The sequence below is a fragment of the Diadema setosum genome, chromosome 10, assembly GCF_964275005.1.
Source record: "Diadema setosum chromosome 10, eeDiaSeto1, whole genome shotgun sequence".
Taxonomy (NCBI): domain Eukaryota; kingdom Metazoa; phylum Echinodermata; class Echinoidea; order Diadematoida; family Diadematidae; genus Diadema; species Diadema setosum.
The window spans coordinates 18,172,938-18,196,483 of NC_092694.1; the positions used below are offsets into that span (position 1 = coordinate 18,172,938).

Here is a 23,546-nt window from a genome sequence, read left to right on the forward strand (position 1 = left end):
TATTGTGTCTCGCCCACTTGCGAAAATAACCAGAAATACATTTTTAATATAACATATGACCTCAAACGACCTTTAACCTAACCATGTCACCCCTGAGGGCAACATTACAATATGCAGGTCCCCCAAGTGCATCTACAACCCAAGTTTGGTTGAAAAGGGAGCAATGGTTGCGAAGCTATCTATCATAGGGAGTCTTGCAGGTAAACATTAACGTATGACCTCAAATGACCTTTGACCTTATCATGTGACCTCTTACGGCACCATAACATGAAGGCACCCCCAGTGCATCCATCACCCAAGTTTGATTGCCATTGTAGCAACATGTGTCGAGTTCCGTGTGATAAGAGAGTCTTCCAAGTAAACTTTAACGTATGACCGCAAATGACCTTTGACCTTATCATGTGACCTCCAATGGCACCATAACATGAAGGTACCACCAGTGCATGTATGACCCAAGTTAGGTTGTAATCCAAGCAACTTATGTGAAGTTATTTGTCAAAAGAGAGTCTTGCAGGTAAACTTTAACAGAGAAAAGAAAGTCTTGCCCATACTCTTTAATATATGACCTCAAATGACCTTTGACATTATCACATGACCTCCAACAACACCATAACATGAAGATACCCCATAGTGCTTCTATCACCCAAGTGTGGCTACCATTGCTGTAACAGTTGCCAAGTTATGCACCATAAGAGAGTCTTGCAGGTAAACTTTAACATTTGTGACGGACGATGGACGACAGACGGACGCCATTTGGATCCCTTAGTCTCGCCTTCACCTCCAGTGGGCGAGACAATAAAAAACAAGAATTACTTCACAAACGTTAATGTGAATTACTAACACATAGAGATGTTTATGAAACCAAAATACCTGAATCAAACAGTAAATTCTTCAAGGCACCTTAGATCTTCAAACTCATCTCTGCTTGCTGTACCATAAACTCATAATTCTTGGGGTGATCGATCATTTCTGTATGCTGGCACATTCCTATGGAATAGACTCCCACAAAACACTCGTAATCTGTCCTGTCTAAAAAAGTTTAAGAGCTCACTTAAAACCTGATTATTTAGACCTGAAGCTCAAACATGCAAACTTTAACATGATGATGATGTTCCTGTGCCTAAATCATGACAGCTGGCAATACAGTCATGTCTATGTCATGGAAGTACTCTTCTTAAGTAAACCTGCTCTGATGTTCCTTCACAAGTTCCGCTGTTGGTAGTGATGGTTGCATGGCGATCGTGGGGTGAATTCTTCGGGGGTCATCTTCTGCCAGTGAGACATGTTGTGACAGATGCCCAAGTGTTTTGGCTCGCATCCTGAACACTTCCAACATGAGTTGTGGGATGTACAAGTAGGTCTTTGGTTCCTTGATTGGGAAGACTGTGAATTGTTTTGTCCTCTTGTTCCAGCGCTTACCCCACCGCAGACGTCCATCTTCAGTTTTAGCTTGCTTTCGGTCAGCGTGGTGATTCACATCAAGAACAGCCAACAAAACTCTTGTGGTGTAGCCTACTGGATGAAAGTAGGAACGCTTGGTGGCGTACATGAGCAAGGTTGCGTGGAATGACTCCAGGTTGCCAGTATGTCGAAAATCAGTGTAGTAGGGTAAAGACTTCAAGAAGCGTTTGTCCATGATGATCTCTTTGAGTTTTTGGTGTGGAGGACTGCCAGGAGATAGCCAAGGTGTTGTTGCATCCTCAAGCGGTTCATGGTCACATTCTCCGGCTCTACCATCCACGGTGAAGAGCCATTCATGTTCATTGACGACATGATGGAGAACGCCAGCAAAATTACCAGCCAATTTCTCGGAGTCACCTTCGCATGTTTGTGATGAGTGCCAGAAATGGTTACTTATCTTGCGTATCCAGGGTTGTAATGCTGCACAATTCTTCTGTTGCGCTGCAGCACTCAGTTTCTTTACAAGATTTTTGCTCCCATGCCAAAGATCCCATTGGTGCTTTACACTTTGGTACTTGGCTGTTCTTTTCATGGTAGCGGCAATCTGCGGATGTGCATCGGTTACGACTGACTCAACTTCTACTCTGGTCATCAAGAAGTCCAGGCCTCGTGTGAAGGCAATGCGCTCCATATTGGGTGACTTTCCCGCAGCCTCTTGCATCATCACGGTGTTGGTGTGGAGTATTCTAGACGTTTGCTCATCACAGAATGAGTAGGTGCAGAACGTCGAAGAATGACCCGGCGAGTCTGAACGTCCATCTCCTGAAACAACCACAGGGCCATCATATGTTGCTAACAGTTCTTCTTGTTTGTGTTCATAGAACTTCTTCACGGCTGGAGCGATGTAAAGTCTTTGGATTCTGTCAAATGTTGTTCTAGACAGCATCCTCAAGCTCATGAACTTAGCCATTGTAGCTATCTTTTGGTAACTGTTCCCTGACATTACTATGCATGATGACACCTGCAGATTGCCAGCAAATACACCTTTGTATCTGGGCTGAGATGTCCATGAGGAGCCATGTTTTCTTGCGCATTCCCATATGATGATGATGGCTGTTCCTTTCTGCACAGTTCTATAGGCAAAAGGTTGCTCACACTTTGGGCATGTTGTTCCATACACAGTTTTCACAAGCTCAAGTAGTTTGCCTTCAAACACAATGCATTTCTTTTCATTTATCATTGCCATCTCCTCTGCTTCCTTTCCATCATCTTCATCATCGGAGACATCCTCGTTGGCACCAAGCTCATGGTCAAACACATGTAGGTCCAGTCCTTCTAGTATTTTATCCTCCACTCTGCATAAACAAAATTGGAAAATGTATGTCAGCACTTTTTGCATATAAAGTTTGTAACAACTGCATGTACAAATTAATCACTGAACTTATTCTTTTCTACTCAATAATGAAAAGGTCAAAATATGATCCATGTGTATAGTTATCTTAATATTTACGAAATGTGCACTGTCTTGTGATATTATAAATTTTGAAATTATTCAATGTTACCACATTGTGATGCTCAAGTTTGTGGAATCAGCTTTTCCAGTTACTACGAATGTTGATTAATAAAACACTAGACTTAAACATACACAGAGGATGTCTCAGAAGCAATGGCCTCATATTCAGGATATGTCTGCTGCTGAGGACGAGAAGGAAGGTAATCTGTGTCAGAATCCGTGTCCGCCAACACCATGGGCTGCCGAACTCTGTGTTGAAAGGCAAGAATGAGAAAAACAAGTAGAAATTACGCGGTGCGTAATATATGTCCCCGCCGGAAGTAGCATTTAGTAGCAAAATGTACAATATAGGTAAAAAGATCAAGGTCAAAGGTCAAAGAAGTCAAAGGTCAAAATTCTATGTAGAAGTTTCGAAGCCCTCACCTAGTGCCATCACATAAAGTAAACAGAATCGAAATCGGGTTACAAATGGCGAAGGAGTAGCATTTTGTAGCCAATGTACAATATAGGTAAAAAAACAAGGTCAAAGGTCAAAGAAGTCAAAGGTCAAAATTCTGTGTAGAAGTTTTGAAGCCCTCACCTAGTGCCATCACATAAAGCACACGGAATCGAAATTGGGTTAGAAATGGCGAAGGAGTAGCATTTGGTAGCAAAATGTTCAATACAGGTCAAAAATCAAGGTCAAAGGTCAAAGAAGTCAAAGGTCAAAATTCTGTGTAGAAGTTTTGAAGCCCTCACCTAGTGCCATCACTTAAAGCAAACGGAATTGAAATCGGGTTACAAATGGCGAAGGAGTAGCATTTTGTAGCAAAATGTACAATATAGGTAAAAAATCAAGGTCAAAGGTCAAAGAAGTCAAAGGTCAAAATTCTGTGTAGAGGTTTTGAAGCCCTCACCTAGTGCCATCACATAAAGCAAACGGAATCGAAATCGGGTTAGAAATGGCGAAGGAGTAGCATTTTGTAGGCAATGTACAATATAGGTCAAAAATCAAGGTCAAAGGTCAAAGAAGTCAAAGGTCAAAATTCTGTGTAGGAGTTTTGAAGCCCTCACCTAGTGCCATCATATAAAGCAAACGGAATCAAAATCGGGTTAGAAATGGCGAAGGAGTAGCATTTTGAAGCAAAATGTACAATATAGGTCAAAGGTCAAGGTCAAAGATCACAACTGAAATTCTGTATAGAAGTTTCAAAGCTCCCATGTAGTGCTATCATATAAAGCAAACAGAATCAAAATCGGGTTAGAAATGGCGAAGGAGTAGCATTTTGAACATTTTGATCACACAGGGACGCACAGACGGACACACGGACACACAGACACACACACGTACGGAGCCTGTTTCATAGTCCCCTACTCGAACTCGTTCGGCGGGGACAAAAAAGACATAAGTATTTAACTAACCTAATATATAGTGCATACAAATATAATGTATTCTTGCATGTCTTCATGCACGTTATTGAAGGGTGCTACATGTATTGACCGATTCTGTGACGCGCTATGTGTATTTTTGGCATGGGCAGCGCCATTACGCGGTGTCTCAGCCGACCCCCCTTCCCACTCCCCACCCCTCTCCCTACATTAGCACGCGCGCAGAATGAAAAACTGATGCATGGTTGCTTTAGCCAATGGGCGTCTCGTACTGAGTGCGCGAATGCTTGCTTAGTGCGCGAACCTTTGTTACAAGTGCGCGATAAACATGTTGCCCGGGGGGTGGGGGAGAGCAGGGGGGGTCGGCTGAGACACCGCAATTTGAGCTCATGGCTGCGCCCAGTGCCATAAAATGTCTGCTGCCCTCAACGAACCCGAATCGGTCAATATGCACAAGAAGTAAAAGGATGTAGGTTCATATCTGGAATACTTGTTGAAATATATGTTCAAACATATATATCTATCTGCTTCATATAACTTAGTATTTCACCAAGTAATCCCAAAAGTATGTGACTGCAAATGAAAACCCCACTCCTCTGTTACAGTTTGTAGGACAAATAACAATACACATTTTCACCAGGATTTCAATGGAACATGAGGTACCAAGTTGATGGGAATATTGATAATTTTAAAAACTTATACTTGATACAAGACTGTCAATTTTATTTTCATAGGACTGGGGATATTTCTTCACTCAGAACAAGGGTTGAGGTTTAAGTGTGCAGTTCAACAAGTGTAATACATACTGTGAAGGAATTCCAGAAGCAGTGCCACCTGTTGAGGGAGGTAGGTCACCTGGATCCAGGTCAGGCACTGTGGTTGTAATATTTGGCACTTCATGTCTGTATTGAAGGACAGGGAGAACATAACAAATATGGCCACTTATGCCACCCAAAAGATAATTTGATAGAGGTGCTGGAATAAATGCACATTTTGCAATGGAGTGGTGGGTGGGGGCTGAGCATTTACCCCTCATGCATTCATTACTTGAGAAAAATTTGATGTTTGAAGTTACAACAAAACTTATCAGAGCATCTAAATATAAGGTAGTTTCATCAGAACAAAGTCTTAACCAGATCCAATGTGTAAAGATGGACAATGTTGGACAGCTAGACAGACACACAGCCTGCATATATTGCTTTCATGGCAACCGAAAAAAAAATAACAATAATAATGAAAAAATAAATAATTAAATAACAATACATTGTATTATAAAATGCAGTCACATCCATGCACATAAGAGGGTTCATGCCAAAAGTACATATAAAAATCACATAATTTCTTGGTGCGAGCATTCTGCCCGCCATCTGAATAAGGTATTTAATCATTGTCCTATGTCCAGCAACTACCAACACTACTGGTTTTCCCATAAATACTTTAATCAGTTGTCCATTATACCTATTGTCTGTTGCAAGGAAGAAAAGAAAACACACACACAAACGAACCTTCCTGAAAAAGATGGGAGGAGGGCCTTCCGTGTTCGCGGAGTTGATGCTTGGATTGGTTCTGTGCAATCAATGAAAGTACGGAATGAGTAGTTGTAAATCATTTCTCATGAAAATAGTCTACAATCAAATACTTTGCTGTGGTGATGTGATATAATAATGTGAAATAAGTTTAATTTTCTATGTTTCTATTTTTCTTTGTAGTTGCACTCTATTAAAATGAATATGAGATACTTCTTTACCACTGAAGGAGTTGGTCGCTATGCTTCGTAGAAGAGTAGTTTTGATGACTAAGAAATACTGTCAGAAATTTTTCAAAACTGACAAGATGACAGTCACAACTTAAAGCTTGTGCGTAAATTTTTGCTGCATTCTCGTACTGTAATCCCACTTCCAATGTTTTCCATGATTATTCATCAACGCAAGATGCTCTTTCAGCGACATTTTATGATTTTTTTCTTTCAAGTGTCACGCAACTTTTGAGACCTAATTTGTTGCTCCTGAGCGTACCATTTTGAAGCCATGCCTCTTTAAGATTCTTTTTCTTTCATAAATTAGAATACATTTATACTAAATACATCAATCAAAATGTGAAAAGTCTAACTACACAGTCTTGAAGATTACATCATCTCCTTTTGTGCAAATTTTCCTGAGAATTGCGCAATCCACTGTGATCTGAAGGGTTTTGCCCTGCCCCCCCCCCCCCCCCCCCACTTAAATAACTATATCTTTGATAGGCTGTGCGAGGTTTGAGGGCAGAGGTCATTATTCTATTTCATCTTTTTTTTTTAGTGGATTTTGCATTTTGCTCACCAAACAAGGTTTCCTTGGGACTGGCTATGGTGGGAATGTTTACTGCAGATGAGGAGGCTTCTTCGGAATCTCTAGACAGCAAGCCTGATCTGTGGTATGATGGAAAGGGTAACATACAATTTCAACACAAACATAATATAATATGAAATCATATAATATGTAATAACAAAGATAATTACTCTAATAACAGTGACAATATGAAAAAATAATACAAATAACAATACTATAGTAACTAATACTACAACTATAATGATAAGATCTAACTAGATTTCAGGAGATTAAAGATTACATATGTGAAGGAACTAGAAGAAAATAAAATGAAAATTTGTAAAAAGATATATTGTCAATTCTGAATTAAAAATTGTTTCTATGTTATCAACCACATGGTAAAAATTTGGCACTGGAAACAAAAAATCTAGATGCACATTTTCTTGTTCTCTAATAATACACAAAGTAGGCCGACATATATACTTTCACATATCCCAACAACTCAATCTCCCACATTTTTACTTTTATTGCACACATTCACTCACCTATTATCAACATCAATTGATACGATATTGTTAAACTTTCTAAGAAATACACATAGTATGTACAATACAAACCTGAAGTAAGTGTGGTCATGGTGCAATCCTGAAGTACTACAAGTCTGGGACGTAACTCCAGGGGGTGGCAATGTGGCGATGTCTTCACAAATAAACATTTGGTAATGTGTTAACAAAGCTGTATTTTTTTCTTCTTCTGTTACATGGTATTATGGTTGCTGATAGGCCACTTTAATCCTTTTTTTTTTCATTACTTCAAAGGGTTCATAAATCAATTTGTACGACATGTGATATGCAAACATCTACTGCTTGTATGAAGTATTAGCCCCACAGAAAAATTGTTAGATACACTCAACTCTCCAAACATCAAAGGTCTATTCATGGTCCCTTCTCTTTATATTGTGTTGTTTATAACTCTTCACGAGTCAAATTTTTTCCCAAGTCAATAATTAAGCTATTTCTTTTGTCCAACAGAATCGCAAAACTAAATACAGCTGGGTAAAATGATTTTAAGGTTTAGCATACACACAAAATCTATTGCTCCAGTTACAGTAACTTACTGAGGTTATACAAATATGTTTATAAAGTCTGAGGTGAATTCTTCTTTACATGTCTGTAGGTACATGTACCTATAGAAATTGTGAGTGCATAATGGAGTGGCTCATCCACCTCCATGTGTACAGATAGCTCTTTACATGATAAGATGTCTTTTACTGTACAATAATGGCTTGATTGTCTCACGTCTTGATGATTCCTTTTTTTACGCTTCTCAAGACTTCTTCACTATACATTATTTACATATCTTTCTCTTTTTTTCTAAAGGAAAGAAAAGAAACATTCTTACCACTTCCATCTATGTGAGTTTCTCCTACAGGCATCACTGGCCCTGGCTGAGTCTGTGAACAGGACTTTGCAGAACTGCGTGCACATGGTGAAAAAAGAAAAACATACATTTATGTTCATTCAAACTCTACAAAATCAAATTATGTTCTAAGTACTGATCAATGTACCACACTACCAAGTCCCCCCACATTCAAATGTTTAGCTGTCTATCTTTTCCTACATGTATATAATATACAGATTCAATAATGAGAAGAAACACGACTAGAATTTGGATTGCAAATGTACACAAATGTATATTGATCAAGCAGAATCAACAAAATCTCACAAGGTTGTTTCATATAATACATAAGGTTCTGTGATGCAATTTGCAACACTTTTACAAAGAACTCTGGTTTGTCCTGTTACCTAGAATATGTGTGATCATGGAAGAAACCTTTCCCGATGGAAGTGTCCTCAACAGAACTACTCTGCTGAGTGCTATGTGATACTGATGACAAGTGTGATGAACCTGCAATGAGAATTGGAGGTTAAAATAGAGTTGAAGGACAGTCTAAAAATCACATGTGAAAAATATGTGTAGCCAAATCTTTGCAAGAAAGATATGCTTGAAATGCACACATCACACATTTTTGTATGAAAGGATTTGGGGAAGTGTAAACTGAATTCCCACCATGGATAGTTTGTTCAGTTGGTAAATCAAAGATAGGAGGATTACACTGCTGACAGCTTTATGATAGTTTCAAGGAAAAGATCCATTTATGCAGTATTTTTGCACTCTTCATTGTTTTACTAATATGAAGAAGGTGAGCGTTGTATCACCTGCCTGGAATAAAGAAGCATGCCGAAACCCTTTCATTTGACTAGGTAAACTCACAGTTATAGTTCTGTCAGCTTAGTCTGGTGTGAATAATCTTAAAAAAAACCACACACACACAAACTGAACGTAGAAACTCATAGTTAAGTACATGGCAAATAAGATGTAATGCCTCCTTCAGGCAGGAGCATAAAGAAATTATTGTCTATCTCCCTCTTAAACAAACAAAACACTATTGTCTCAACATTACAGTGTGAAGGATAACCATTATAAGTTAACCTATCACAAGTATCAGTATTTGAGGTTATGTGTGAAAAATGCCCTACAAATTAATGAAAACCGTGGATAGTAGACCTTTTTCCATAGTCAACTCAGTGTAACATCGCAAAGCCATTGGGTTAGCTTTCTACCAAACACTGATAAATACCAATCATAGGCGTACCTTTGATCAACAAATAAGGGATGTGTCCAATCCCCCCTCCCTTGTAGTTATGCCACTGATACCAATTAACGGTAATTGATGAAGCTCATACCTTTACATGTTACAAACTGATAGGTTCATTGCCCCTTGACCTATGACCAATATCTGTATTAGAATTCAAACAATGGATTCTTATGAACTGTTGTTCATCGACGACTTTCACACCAATCAACATACCCATTGGACACTCCTATATGAAGATGTGAAGGTAAATAAAACTGTAACTTTCACGTGCAAGGGTATTGTACGTACACTACTGTAACTCTGTAGTACTTATTGCCACTGACCTGACACTGTCAGTGTAACCAAACTTTAATGAATTTCAACTGTAAAGGATTAATTTTTTTTTTTCAGAATTTACATATCAACATACTTGTAGAAATTCACATGAAAAGATGTACACTTCACCGGATCACTTGAATTTGGCTTCAAGATTATTGGACCAAATGTATTGGAAGTTTGACTATAAATGCAATAAAGATGCCTGAAACTTTTGCCAAGTTTATGAAAATTACAATTTGTATATCCAAATTCCTTAACCAAACTTAAAATGTAGGGCCCCTAAATATGATAAAAGAGGAGACTTTGCTATACATTTAAGTCAATGGGGACAAACAGTATTTGAATCGCAGCCATGAAATCTGGCTATGCAAATTCAACCTGGATTGTTGACGCTAGCTGCTCAGGAAAGTGACCTCTCTGTATCTATCTAGATTCTGCTCCACAGTCAAGACAAATTATACATTTGCACATGAAATACTTTAAATTCTCAATACTGTGATGACAAAAAAACTTACCACTACTTGCGATTCCCTGACTTGACATATGGGATGTCGATGTCAATCTGTATTTAAAAATAAAAAGAGGAAAACTTAACGTTAGAACTATTCATGCATGGGGAAATGGATTTTTACTTTCATTTTTGTACAACTAACCTTCAAGTCGAAGTAGGGCCTAAACTAGAATCTATTATTGTTAGATCTATCATCTTTGAACCTATAGTTCCCCTGTTTAAACGTTAAGAGTTCTACCAGATCTATTGCCAGAAGCTATAAACTGACCCAGCAAATGTCATTTCAATTACGGCATTATCATAATTTGACATAAACTGAGAACTTAGAGAAGTTTTTCGCGGAATTATACATAGAAAAATAGGCCTACTTGTCGATCAAACGTAAAGGCCCTAAAGTTACTGATACTAGATTAGAAAAAGTCATTCCACTTCAATCATTGATTCATGTGTAGACTTCTAGTCCTACTCACACATCATCTGGATCTGGATTCCTTGAAGTTGTTGACTTGGCCAGCTGGGGTTGCTTGATTGGCGTAAGCCGTGGCAACACAATTCCACCGTGCATGTCGTAACACGAATTTGCCCATTCTAAATTCCTGCAAAACTGTTCATGCAACTCCAGCAAGTGGAAAGCAAATTTTTCATCGGCACGCTGACGCTGAAGCCTTCCCCTTTGCATCTGGTCTCTTACTTGTCCTCCAGCTAAGAACACGTCTCTCTGCGTTCTCCACTCGTCGATAGCGTCAAACAAGTAGATACGTTGTCGTTGCCTCGAGTTGGACGGCTGTTTGATCTCCATTGTGAGGTTTCATTACTATTAAACCAAAGCCAAGGCTAAGCCGAAACAGTACAGCACTTTTTATTGCAAACAGTACACGCATACCACACACAATATTGATATTGACATACCGGTACCGACGACTTTCTATCAACTTTGTTGTGTTACGATCCGGCCCAACGTACTGTAAGCTGTACGTATACTAGTAACACATATGCAGCTGACGCGCAGCAGACAACATTGCACGATGACAAGATCATAACAACCTGCCATATGGCCATAGGCATTGCAACTTGCTATACATGAAGCTTAGAGTTTTAATATTTCTTCATCAAAGCATATTTATAAATACCAAATATTAAACAAAGTAATATATGAATAATATATGATATTGTTATAGAATATTTTCAGACATTTTGAAACATTATTGCTTAGATTGCTGAAATTGGCACCATAGTGCAAATAAACAGAGACTGCTCGACTGGAGCCAGATACGTACATGTACGTACGTACACCCGACAGCTCTCTCAGTTGTGTCGCGACCGAGAGAGATTTTCATGCGCATGGCTGTTGTGCGGTTTTGTGCGTGCACCCATTCGGCCCCATTCGGTAGATATTCGGGCGTCCATGTTGAAATTACAGTGGACGGCTCGCACGGCTCTCGTGCCCCATCTGGTTTTCGCTGGTGCGCTGCGTAGCGTCGTGTTCGGCATTCGGTACGTACGGGGGTACAATAACGGGAGGAGCAGCTTGTCGTGCTTTTCTACTGAGCTGCGAATCGCCTGCGACGACCGATTGCCTTTAAATGTCATCTTGCTTGTTTACACTTCAGCCCTGTCGCTTTAAAATAGTTAGAAGCCCTATCATGCCTAATGGCTGCGCACAGCATCTCGTAGCTGGTCAGACTCCTTGCTTGTCTGCCAGTAACCGCACCAGTGACCCCCAACACGTTACTAGTTACAGCGCCCCCTGCTGGGGTTAGTCTGCCAGCTGCCACTTTAGGGTACATACATTTGTACTTTTTTTGTAGTGCCAACAGGGCCAGGGGCCTTAAATAAGTTTATGTTCTACATCATGATGTGGGGTTAATTTTATGCATGATTTGGCACAGATCTACTCCAGATGTCGAGGTCTACAGCGAAATTGAATAAAGTACATTATTAGTCATTTACATTGTATTGTAAGTCGGTTGTTCACTTAAAGTCATCTTGTCATGGCTGAACTGCTGAGAATTTGCTGTGGTCCACCAGCCAGCAGCTGAGAGAACAGGCATACAAAAACATTGTACATAAACAGTTATTTTTATAAAGATTGTAATTTTGAAATGGAACACCCACACATAAGCGCACCAGCGACCTCAACACATAGTTACTGATTACAGCGCCGTGGGGTTAACCCACACGCTGATGAGAGTGTTTTACTTCTAGATCATGTGATTGTGATCACTGTAAAGTTAATTTGTATCCTGTTGATAGAGAATGTTTAAAAATATATAATTTTCTATTTTTCTCTATGCTCTGTCCTCAGGTTATCGACGTTGGAAGTGGCAAAGGATACCTGGGCCAGTTCCTCTCCAAGCAATATGGACTGACAGTGGCCAGTGTAGATGTCTCAGAGATCAACACTTTTGGTGCCCTCAAGCGAAGCAATCGTCTGGATAAACAGTGGAATGGAATCATTCGAAACTTGGCTCAGAGAGTTGCTGTCAGTAGTGATATTCCAAATGCTTCATCACAAGACATGAAATCAGGGGCAAGTTTGTTGAATGGCAGTGATCATGTCAAAATAGATCCAAGATGTGACACAGTGTGCAATATTGGAAGTGAAGCTGACTCATCAACATCAAACATGCCTACAGGTGTGACGTTGGTTTCCAAGTCTGCGGATGACAGTGTACCATCATGTAATAATGACAAACTTGAGGGATCTGGTCTGCATCGTAGGTCATCAGCGAATCTGCCTGCATCTTTAGTATTGCCAATGACTACAGAATTTAGTCATGAATCTGTCGGCAGTGGAAGAGGAAAAACCTCGTTAGCCTCATCTCAGTCAGTGTCTTTGCAGCCCTCATCCATGGTAAACAGATTAGCGTCAAAGCCTACAGTCCAAGCATGCATGCATGAAGGGAATTTCTCTTCACCTGAGATTCATCTTCCATGTGCCAAGCTCTTGTCTTCAACAGGCAAAACAAAATCCCCGGCTGTTTCAACCAAAGTGAGTGCAGTACTATGTCACCGTGTCACAAACTCTACTGAAGGGCCAGATTCTAACCAAGGCCAAAGTAGATCCTGCCAGCAGTCATGTCAGACAGAAACCGTCAATAGTGAAGACGTTACAGACCAGAGGAATGTGGGCAGAACAAGGGAAGAGTCTGGAGCATTTGTCTCCCTGACTGGCTATGTGGATGAGGAAACTGATATTGGCAACATGTTGGGGTCAGATCAAGAGACAAATCACTTTGACTTGACAGAGGTATAAAGTTTTCAAAGATACACAAAACTCTTAATTTTGTTTAATATTTCATAAAATTATTTGATATGTTTAAACTAATTGTTCAGTGTGCATCCACTGTACAAAACCTTTCAGCAGATTTGGCTGTTACACCACTTCCCCTGCAAAGTAGTCTAAAGATCTTTGAAATTTGTCAGGGGGTAGAAATTGAGCAATTGTTCAGGTCACAGCAATCTGAAGCATGTTAGAATTACATGTAGGTTATAATGCCTTTCTATGGCATGATTTCATGTGCTTTGTACTGTGTGTTGAAAACTGAAGCTCCGTGCATTGAAACCACATTACAGTCATACTTGCCTTTGATTCACTGTCTTTCCACTTTAAGTGCCAAAACCCCATACAAACTATGATGGATTTTTATATCACTATAAATTCAAAACTTTTAAGTAGAATGTATGAAGAGATATTATTTCAAGTATATGTATTTGTTATTTTGTTCAGAGTGTGTTGACATTCATGACTGTCATATGTTTCAGTGAATATGCTTGTGACATTTATGCATTGTCATTATAGTCTGGGTGCCAGAGGCTGAACCTTGTTTTACCGTCCACCCAATGTTTTTTTATGGTTTTACCCTATTTAGGGGGTGCTGAATCTGAATCTGGATGATGCAACTCTTGCATCCTTGAGGATTTTGAGATATTCAAGATGGCCGCCAAAATGGCCGCCCGAACTGGAAATTCCCAAGTATTTCCTTCTAAATGGTGACATATTGAAAACAACTCCTGGTTTTACCCTATTTCGAGGGTGCTGAATCCGGATCTGGATGATGCAACTCTTGCATCCTTGAGGGTTTTGAGATATTCAAGATGGCCGCCAAAATGGCCATCAAAACCGAAAATTCCCACGTATTTCCTTCTAAATGGTGTGAAATTGAAAACAATTGATAATTGTATCCTATTTGGAAGGTGCTGAATCCGAATATGGATGATGCAATTCATGCATCCATGAAGTCTTTGAGATATTCAAGATGGCCGCCAAAATGGCCGCGCCAATGAAAACTGGAAATTCCCATGTATTTCTTTCTAAATGGTGAGAAATTGAAAACAATTGATGGTTTTACCCTATTTCGAGGGTGCTGAATCCGAAACTGGATGATGCAACTCTTGCATCCGTGAAGTTTTTGAGATATTCAAGATGGCCGCCAAAATGGCCGCCAATTAAAACCGGAAATTCCCACGTATTTCCTTCTAAATGGTGAGATATGGAAAATAATTGTTGGTTTTGCCCTATTTCGAGGGTGCTGAATCCGAATCTGGATGATGCAACTCTTGCATCCATGAAGTTTTCGAGATATTCAAGATGGCCGCCAAAATGGCCGCCAATCAAAACCGGAATTTCCCACGTATTTCCTTCTAAATGGTGAGATATAGAAAACAATTGATGGCTCTACCCTATTTCGAGGGTGCTGAATCCGAATCTGGATATTGCAACTCTTGCTTCCTTGAGGATTTTGAGATATTCAATACGGCCGCCAAAATGGCCGCCAAAACCGAAAATTCCCTCGTATTTCTTTCTAAATGGTGAGAAATTGAAAATAATTGATGGTTTTGCCCTATTTCGAGGGTGCTGAATGAGAATCTGGATGATGCAACTCCTGCATTGTTGACGATTTTGAGATGTTCAATATGGCCGCCAGAATGGCCACCCAAAACGGAAGTTCCCATATATTGAAAGCCATTGGTGGTTTTTATCTTGTTTTGAGTGTGCTGAATCCAAAGCTCAGGATACAACTCTTGCATCCTTAAGGGTTTTGAGATGATAAAGATGGTCGCCAAAAATGACCGCCAAAAACGGAAATTCATCTGTAGACCCCCTATTTCCTTCTAAATGGTGTAAAATATAAAACAGTTGGTGGTTTTACACTATTTTGAGTTTGCTGAATTTGAAGCTCCAGGATACAGCTCTTGCTTTCTTACGGGTTTTGAGATAATAAAGATGGCCGCCAGAATGGCCCCTAAATGGCCGTTAAAAACGAAATTTTCCATGTAAGCCCTCTGTTACCTTCTAAATAGTGTAAAATTGAAAACAATTGGCGGTTTTACTCTATTTCGAGGGTGCTGAGTCCGAACCTGGTTGATGCAACTTTCGTATTCTTTTTAAGGGTTTTTGAGATGTCCAAGATGACCGCCAAAATAACTGTCAAAAAAATGGGAAAATTTTAGACCCTATTCAGCACCCTCGAAACTTTGTTGTTGAAATTTATCCATTCTTTAGGGTTTTTAGACGACCAAGATGACAGCCAAAGTAAGTGGCAGAATTCCAATGTTAATATATTTTTTCTTAATGGTAAAAGTTGTAAAATAAATTGATGGTCTTACCCTATTTCGAGGGTGCTGAAGGTCTTTGAAGGTTTTGGGACATCTATAATGTCCTGTATGAACGGAAACTCCTGTACATTTTCTTATACTTAAATTATTACCTTCCATGTTGTCGTTTGTTTTTTTACTCAATTTTTTCGCGTTACCTGTGATATGACCGTCCCCTCGTGTATATATAATGTAACATCATAATTTTAAAAAAAAATTGAAGCATAACTATAAAAATGTCCCACTCGTGTCTTCAACAATGTCATCAAGACCATCAATATAAACCAAATAACCAATTTGAGTGTTCATGGATGAAGAGATTAAAACTGCTCATGGATTAAGACAGGTAATATTGGGTAATTTCAGTACACTTCTCTACATCACTATCACAATATGATATGTTTGCATAGTTGCATCATCCAGATTTGGATTCAGCACCCTCGAAATAGGGTAAAACCGTCAATTGTTTTCAATCTATCACCATTTAGAAGGAAATACGTGGGAATTTGCAGTTCGGGCGGCCATTTTGGCGGCCATCTTGAATATCTCAAAACCCTCAAGGATGCAAGAGTTGCATCATCCAGATTCGGATTCAGCACCCCCGAAATAGGGTAAAACCATCAAAAAACATTGGGTGGACGGTAAAACAAGGTTAGGCCCAAAAAGTGGCTTTGGCACCCAGACTATTAATCTCAATGTATAATTCTTTCCTCAATCATGTTCTTGCTGATGGTCCTAAAGCCATTCATGATGGTCGGTCTGCACACGTGCGGCAATCTGGCGCCCTCTATGTTGAGGATCTTTGTGGCCAATCCCAGCCTTCAGTGCCTGTGTGGTGTTGGTTGCTGCTATCATCACGTCACAGAGGAGTTTGCTAAGACGGATGAGTGGGACCGTGAGCATCCCGGTGTGGAGATGGGGACATCCTACGGCTTCCCTATGAGCAGCTGGCTGAGAGAAAGAAACTTTGCCCTGGGGAGGGGTGCTCGCATGACAGCTTGCATGGTTAGTGTGATTATCAGACATGATGACAGACAAAAATATTTCAGATATACATTTGTAGCAAATCATCATGTCAATGTCAGACCCTTTACAATTATGTCATACATTGTTAAGTTTGGCTTAAAGGGAAGGTAAACCCAAAGAGCAATGTGGATTGAGTGAAAGCAGCAACATTAGTAGAACACATCAGTGAAAGTTTGAGAAAAATCGGACTATCGATGCAAAAGTTATGAATTTTTAAAGTTTTGGTGTTGGAACCGCTGGATGAGGAGACTACTAGAGGATATGACGTATGAGTGGACAACAATACAAAGAAAATATAAAGGATATTCAACAAAAATTCACTTTTCTAGAATTATGAAAGAGCAGTGGACCAACCGCTTTCAGAAAGCAGGGGGAATAATTGCTTCCCTTAACATATGTCAATATCAAGTTGATGGAATTTGTAATTTTCATGAAAAATTGATTTTTGTAGTATTTTCTTTATATTTTCTTGATATTGTAGTCCACTCATACGTCATAACCTCTAGTAGTCTCCTCATCCAGCGGTTCCAACACCAAAACTTTAAAAATTCATAACTTTTGCATCGATTGTCCGATTTTCTTCAAACTTTCACTGATGTGTTCTACTAATGTTGCTGCTTTCACTCAATCCACATTGTTCTTGGGGTTTATCTTCCCTTTAATGTGTATGAAAGCCATCTGTAAAATTTTGTTTCACAAATACTTGTGGATCTAATGATGCATCAAAGGGAAATTCTTCTGTCAAACATTGTAGAAAGAATCTACTGTAAAGCTACGACTACCACTGTATAGATCTCGAGTTGCAGAACACAGAATTTCATTTTTTTGTTTTCTTCTTCTCCCCTTGGTTATGATCAAACCCTACTTTTTGTAACATTCCTTTCGATCTCTCAAATACAGTATGTCAATCAAGGTACAGTTGAACCTCTATTATTCGGCCTCCCTTTATCCGGATCTCTCTATTTTACGGACGCAATCTCGCCGTGATTTTTTTTTTTTTTTATAAGTACGGGAGGAAAGGGGGATTCCCAACTCCTTGAGAACTCCTACACAAATACACGTGAATTACATATTACTTCCAACATGATTAACATACATTACATCAAATTTCCTTCCAAATTGCTTACCCTCAGACATTTTAACATCCCCAAACATCCCCAAATGTAACAATGAAAAGGTTGCAGTATACATATTACTGCATGTGGTACTACAATGGGCTACATTAGTACATGTGTATGTATATGTACATGTATGTATAAAGCATTGAGTCTCCCGTATCCGGCCAAATCCCTTATCCGGATGAGCCCCGGTCCCGACTTGTCCGGATACGAGAGGTTCAACTGTATATGAAAGCATACTCAGCTATGTGCATGTGTATCATTTGTCAATGATTTTTCCCTCAATACATGTTATCATTTGTCTCTTACAAAAGAACAGCAGGGCTCAAAATAAGATTTTTGAAGGTCAAGGCCATGTTTAAAAGGGCAATATTAGCTTGGGGCAAAGTGGCCTTGGATACCCCATAATTTTAATGGGCATCAAGGCCACTCAAAAAGGCATTAAGGCCACTTTTAAAGGGCACCAAGGCCATTTTTTTTTTCTACAATGACAAGTAGCACAATGTAAGGCACTCCGGTACCAGAATTGCAATATAACACACACACGCATACGTGTACGCTACTTTTCATAGCTAAGACAACAAGATGCAACAATTGCCAAGATTATACCACTACCATAGTGTCAAGTCATATTGTTGAATACACATGATCTACAGTGTATATTTTTAGCCATATCATGCTGTAGATGACAGTAGGGCGATACGTTTTACTTCTGTTATACTGAAGTGTCCTTAGGATATTGTATTCTATAATTCTTCCATGATCCTCTTGTTTGTTTAAATAATGAATTGACAGGCTGCAGAGAGAGTTGCTGCTGGAGACTCATTAGATGTAAAAGGTCTGTTCTACCGGGCCATTCTACAAGTCATCTGCAAAGAGCATTATGTAATTCCAACCAGGTGGGTGTTCTAATATTCGATGACTCTGATGATTGTACAGGCAGGTGTAGGTTTAACGCCCACTTAAACTCTCCCTTCATCCCCTATTTAGTTGCATTAATCTTGTGTTGGTTGATGCATTTACTGACTTACACAGTAGGTTAGTTTATGCCTCAAGACATTCATGCATGGGATGCTTTGCCTCATGACTTGGCTTCCTAAACATGAGATCATTCTGGCTCTCAGTCTTGTACAAAACTAAGTGTACCATCAGGGAGGTCCCCCCCCCCCCCCCAATTTCATGATTAGATATTTGATGTACCAGTATTAATTTTTATATGAAAAAGAAACAAAAAAACAACAACATTGTGATCATGCCGGTGAACAAAAAACAGCCATTGTGCACTGTAGGTGTAAAGTACTGTATTGTTGTAGTGGGAGTGCTGAAACAAAAATGTGTTAAACATAAAGTGGTTTTGTGTTGCATTAGCTAAACCCTTCAAGAAACTTGTCTATATCCAAAGCTTTCAAACTAACCAGAAAGGCTATAAAATATTTTATATCTTGCTACCTGTACTAGTGTACATGTAGATAAGATCAAGTAAACACTTTATTTATTGTTAATGAGAAGGGCTATTTCCCAGTATAAACTTGTCGCACACGAGCATTGATGCCTTATAAAGAAAAAAAATTGTCTTTATCATAATGATTATATCTTCAAAATTTGAAAATTCATAATGATGATTACAAAATATTTATATTGTTTTCTCAACTTTTTTACTGTCAGATAGTGTTGTTGTTGTTGTGTTCAATTCAATTCAGTTCAATTCATGGTTTATTCAATCTTCTTCACAGCTGAGTAGCTGAATTGCAAATAATTGTGTATACATGGCAGAATGACATAAGAATAACATCATTTCATCAATTAAAGCACAACATATAAAACATAGATTATACTTTTCAAATATTACTTTGTTTTGAAGATAAAAATCTAATGTGTTCTAAAGTAAGAAGAGAGAGAGAGAAAAAAAAATGGGGCCCTGCACAGCAGATAATTTGCCCCAGAAATGACAAGAGTGACAAACACATACAGCACAGAGAGTGTTGTTGTATGTGTTTGTCACTCTGTTAACCTGTAATGTACCCATAACATCTTGATACGGTGTAGGTTTCAACCAGAAATGCTAATCCTCCATACAGACTCAAATAGAAGGATAGATAGCAATGGGTGAACTCAGCACCAGGTTTTCTTAGCAGGCATACGACTAAAACCATGACCCTTTGAACTACATTAACCATGAATACAATGCGTTTTGTAGGGGTGTGCCAATTGTGGGAAAATATGTGCATGGCAGCTTGCCATGTATATGAACATGCTTGGAATAACCTCTCAAGTATAGCAGGCAAACAAGTAACATTGTGATGCTGAGGGCTTACATTAATAATGGAGTAGTCTTCTATACAAAACAGGCACATTGTACCATGCCGTGCAGACACTTTGTTTGCAGAGGCACATCATGGATCAGTAGACATGGCAAAGCTTCACAATTAACATTGTACAGATTTAAAGGACAACATTTGAATGAAAATAGTTTTTCAGAGTAGTTGTTGGCAAATGTGCAACTCACATTTAGCTGATAGTAAAATTTGTATGACTGTTGCAGTGTTTCTCCATTGCTAAGGAGGCCTTTTCTTGTTTTAAATAAGACAAAAACCATTCGTGGAGAGTGGAGCACAGGTACATATTAGCATGCATGCTGAGTTTGAATACCATTATTAACACAGCAAATTCCCATACACTCAATTCAAAGTTTAATTTAGTATTCTTAAAGATGAAATACTTATGACATCTTAACAGTATCTCGCTAGGTCGTATGTCACTCACTATGTTTGTTTGTTTTATCATACCTATAGGAAGCAAATCGTTGGGAAGCTTGCACCGAAATGCAAGACGTTTTTAGAGTACACAAGGAGAGCTCTGCGAAAGCTTGGCATGGATGAGTCAAAGGTCTGTGACCTTTCATTTCCATTTGTATTTTATTTTTGTATTGTGTTTACAAAGCATAATTTTCCCTCATTCTTCCTATTTTCATGTTTGTGTATGTGTTTTCACTTTGCATTTGATAAGTGATCAATGTAGTATGTATCACATTTCATGTCAATCTGCTTGTATTTCTATGTGTTTGTATTTACACTTTCAATGATTCATTTTATTTTCTCTTCATGCTCCCGCTTCCCACCTGAAAGCTAATTTCACTTTATGGGTAAATGCTACAGTAAACTCTTTGTAGAATTATACTAAAAGTTGGTATTGGTTTAATTGAAAATATATGCAATATATCATGTTCCTTTACAGGCACCACAGTTGATATTATCTTGATTATGCTGTCATTGGATTAGGGAAAAACGTTCATTGGAAATTGTGCATTCATACAGGAAAGGTCAATGTGGTTATTGTTGTGACATCTGACCTTTGACCTATTCAGGCTCTCGTTCTTGCCCAAAGCTCTCAGATGCTGTGATAGAAGGGTACGAGGAGCGATACCGGCCTTTCCACAGGAACCTCGCAGCATACAACCAGCTGAGGGCGTCCTTGGCTCCAAGCATCGAAGCTCTCATTCTCCTGGACAGACTCGCCTACCTCAGAGAACAGGTGAACCCACACTCAGACTCCTCCCTTTCAAAGAAACACACAGTCGTACCTTGTAGTATAGAGTGACATTGCCATTACAGGGATGGTATACTATTGACAGGGATGGGGATTGCGCTTTAAACTTTTTTGCAAGGTACTGAGAAACTACTTATGAAAGGTTACAGAGCATACCATACTGGGCATAGCATACTGGGGCAAATTATTTGTATAGGGCCCCATTTTCTCTCTCTCTCTCCTTTCGTTCTTTAACCCTATTCTAACTGGGCTATTTGAGACCAAGTTTTTACTGAGGGGGGGTCAATTTCACCCCCCCTTCAGATCTCGGCCGCCGATCGTGCAATCGCCGCGAAATTTTGCCTGAAGATAGAGCTGGATGTAAACTACAAGATAACATGGTCATACAATAGAAAAATATTGCCTTTCTATTTTTAATAAATTAATTATGCAAATTTGTGCATGAAATCATATTTTCACCTATAACTCCATTAAAAAGACTGGAGGATTGCGAAATTTTTGTGTCAGAATTCCTCAAGACACATCAAACAATTTTCTTGAAAAAAATTAGCACAATCGAAATCAATTTCTTTTGTTTTTTATTGTTTTTTTTTAATTTCTTATGTATTTTATTGTTTTTCGACCTTTTGTTTTCTATTGTTTTTTTGCCAAAATTTGTTGCAGGCACTTTTTCAGGCTTATCTACACTAGAATTGATTAATTTCAATGGTTAAAAGTTGAAATAATATAATTTATATCAATTTAACCAAAAAACACAATTTGTATTGGATTTGCACACGATATCATGAATTTGAGCTGTTTTTTGGTTGACATGCATATGCAAAACATTATGTAACTTCAAAACGGTGTACCCGGACGTCGCAAATTTGGTCTCAAAATATGCGGGAGACTTCAATGAAAAAAGTCATGAAACGACGCGGCAAAATCTTTGCGCGTTGCGAAATCGTGGCGCGAAACGTCGAGGGGGGGTCAATTTGACCCCCCCCCCCAGTTAGAATAGGGTTAAAACAACAACAACATACCATCCTACAAGGAATTTTAAGTTTATTTGATGAAAATTGATTTTGAAATGGCTGATATATCCAAAAACAAAGTAAGACAAAGAGATCCTAATAAAAGTTGGGTCCCACCTTTTATGAGTGATTATTCTCTTTCTTTTTTGTGCATTTCCACATGATTGATGAGAGGTTAGTGCTCGAAATTGCATGTTTGTGTATAGTTCTAAGTGCTTTGATATGCAACTAAACATATGATATACCTGTGGTCAAGTCATCATTTATTTATTCCATTTGGACTGTTTGTCCTTCTCAGCCCAATATCCAGATGGCCAGCATTGTTCCCTTGTTTGACCCCGTGACCTCTCCACGCTGCTACGCAATCCTGGCGGTGAAGTCCTCGTAGCTGGTCACACTCTGGTATGCTTCAGGAAAGATCTGCCAATAATGCCCATTGCTTGCCTTTCCAGTGAAGGATGAACACTCACCGTGAACAGGGGTGTCCATGTCTGACAGCTTTTTAGGAATCACAAACTGACTTCCATGGCCCCTCAAATATAACTCATCTCATTACTACAGTCTCTACTCTGTCGCGGAGTGAGCATTGTGACTGTCTCTGTATTTGTTTTTTCTATTTTCTATAAACCAGGGTCCACTTGAAGTGGAGAAGAGTTGCAATTCGCTGCATATCAGAGAAAACACAATCAAACTTTCCTCTTTGTAGATTTGGGTGATTTAAGACTTGACATATTCTAGCAGTTAACACTTTTGGTTATTAGTTTACCAGCTGCATCCCATTTCATAAAGAGTTCGGCTTAATCTTATGCTCAATTTATCGAGCTTGACTCAGTGAATTGAGCATATGATCAATATTGATCGTACTTACACCTGATTTAAAGTACAGGTTTGATAGCAGATGGAGTGTAACTTTGAATTGCATCACTCATAAGATCACTGTTAAGATCAATCTTTGTGAAATGGGCGCCATACCTTAAAATGACTGAATGTAAAAAGCATGTCTTGACACACTGAATGCTGTAAGAGACATATCTATACAAAATCTATTTTAGAAAAGGGTGGGGTTTTTTTTCCTAGGTGAGTTGTGCAATTTCCCACAATATCTTGGGTGTGTAAATGGAAGGTGTTTCTCAAAATGCTAGAAATTTTGAAAGATTATGCTCTCAATG

General features: G+C 39.0%; 2 protein-coding genes across 2 annotated transcripts; one reads left to right on the plus strand and one right to left on the minus strand.

Moving 5' to 3' along the window:
• Positions 1-1,018: 1,018 nt before the first annotated feature.
• LOC140234076 (uncharacterized) lies at positions 1,019-6,715 on the minus strand. The gene is made up of 4 exons (XM_072314157.1): positions 6,601-6,715; positions 5,788-5,848; positions 3,047-3,163; positions 1,019-2,756 (listed from the first exon to the last, which is right to left on the minus strand). The coding sequence occupies exons 1-4, from the start codon at positions 6,713-6,715 to the stop codon at positions 1,175-1,177; spliced, it is 1,875 nt and encodes a 624-aa protein (XP_072170258.1). The 3' UTR covers positions 1,019-1,174.
• Positions 6,716-8,782: 2,067 nt separating this feature from the next.
• Positions 8,783-23,432, plus strand: LOC140233828 (probable methyltransferase-like protein 25). Its single transcript, XM_072313920.1, has 8 exons — positions 8,783-8,791; positions 12,382-12,610; positions 13,037-13,326; positions 16,416-16,679; positions 18,614-18,717; positions 20,611-20,704; positions 21,203-21,349; positions 22,676-23,432. Exons 1-8 carry the CDS (start codon positions 8,783-8,785, stop codon positions 22,763-22,765), a joined length of 1,227 nt encoding a protein of 408 aa, XP_072170021.1. The 3' UTR covers positions 22,766-23,432.
• The last annotated feature ends 114 nt before the right edge of the window (positions 23,433-23,546 follow it).

What these genes read in the sequence shown, in the direction of transcription:
- LOC140233828 (XM_072313920.1), top strand. An exon ending in ATCACTTTGACTTGACAGAG is followed by an intron (nt 13,327 to 16,415) that starts GTATAAAGTTTT and finishes ATGGTCCTAAAG; the next exon opens with CCATTCATGATGGTCGGTCT. An exon ending in TCGCCTACCTCAGAGAACAG is followed by an intron (nt 21,350 to 22,675) that starts GTGAACCCACAC and finishes TGTCCTTCTCAG; the next exon opens with CCCAATATCCAGATGGCCAG.
- LOC140234076 (XM_072314157.1), bottom strand. Translation starts at nt 6,715, where the DNA reads ATGTTACCCTTTCCATCATACCACAGATCAGGCTTGCTGTCTAGAGAT. An exon ending in TCCCAAGGAAACCTTGTTTG is followed by an intron (nt 5,849 to 6,600) that starts GTGAGCAAAATG and finishes TTGATTGCACAG; the next exon opens with AACCAATCCAAGCATCAACT. An exon ending in CTCCCATCTTTTTCAGGAAG is followed by an intron (nt 3,164 to 5,787) that starts GTTCGTTTGTGT and finishes CTTTCAACACAG; the next exon opens with AGTTCGGCAGCCCATGGTGT.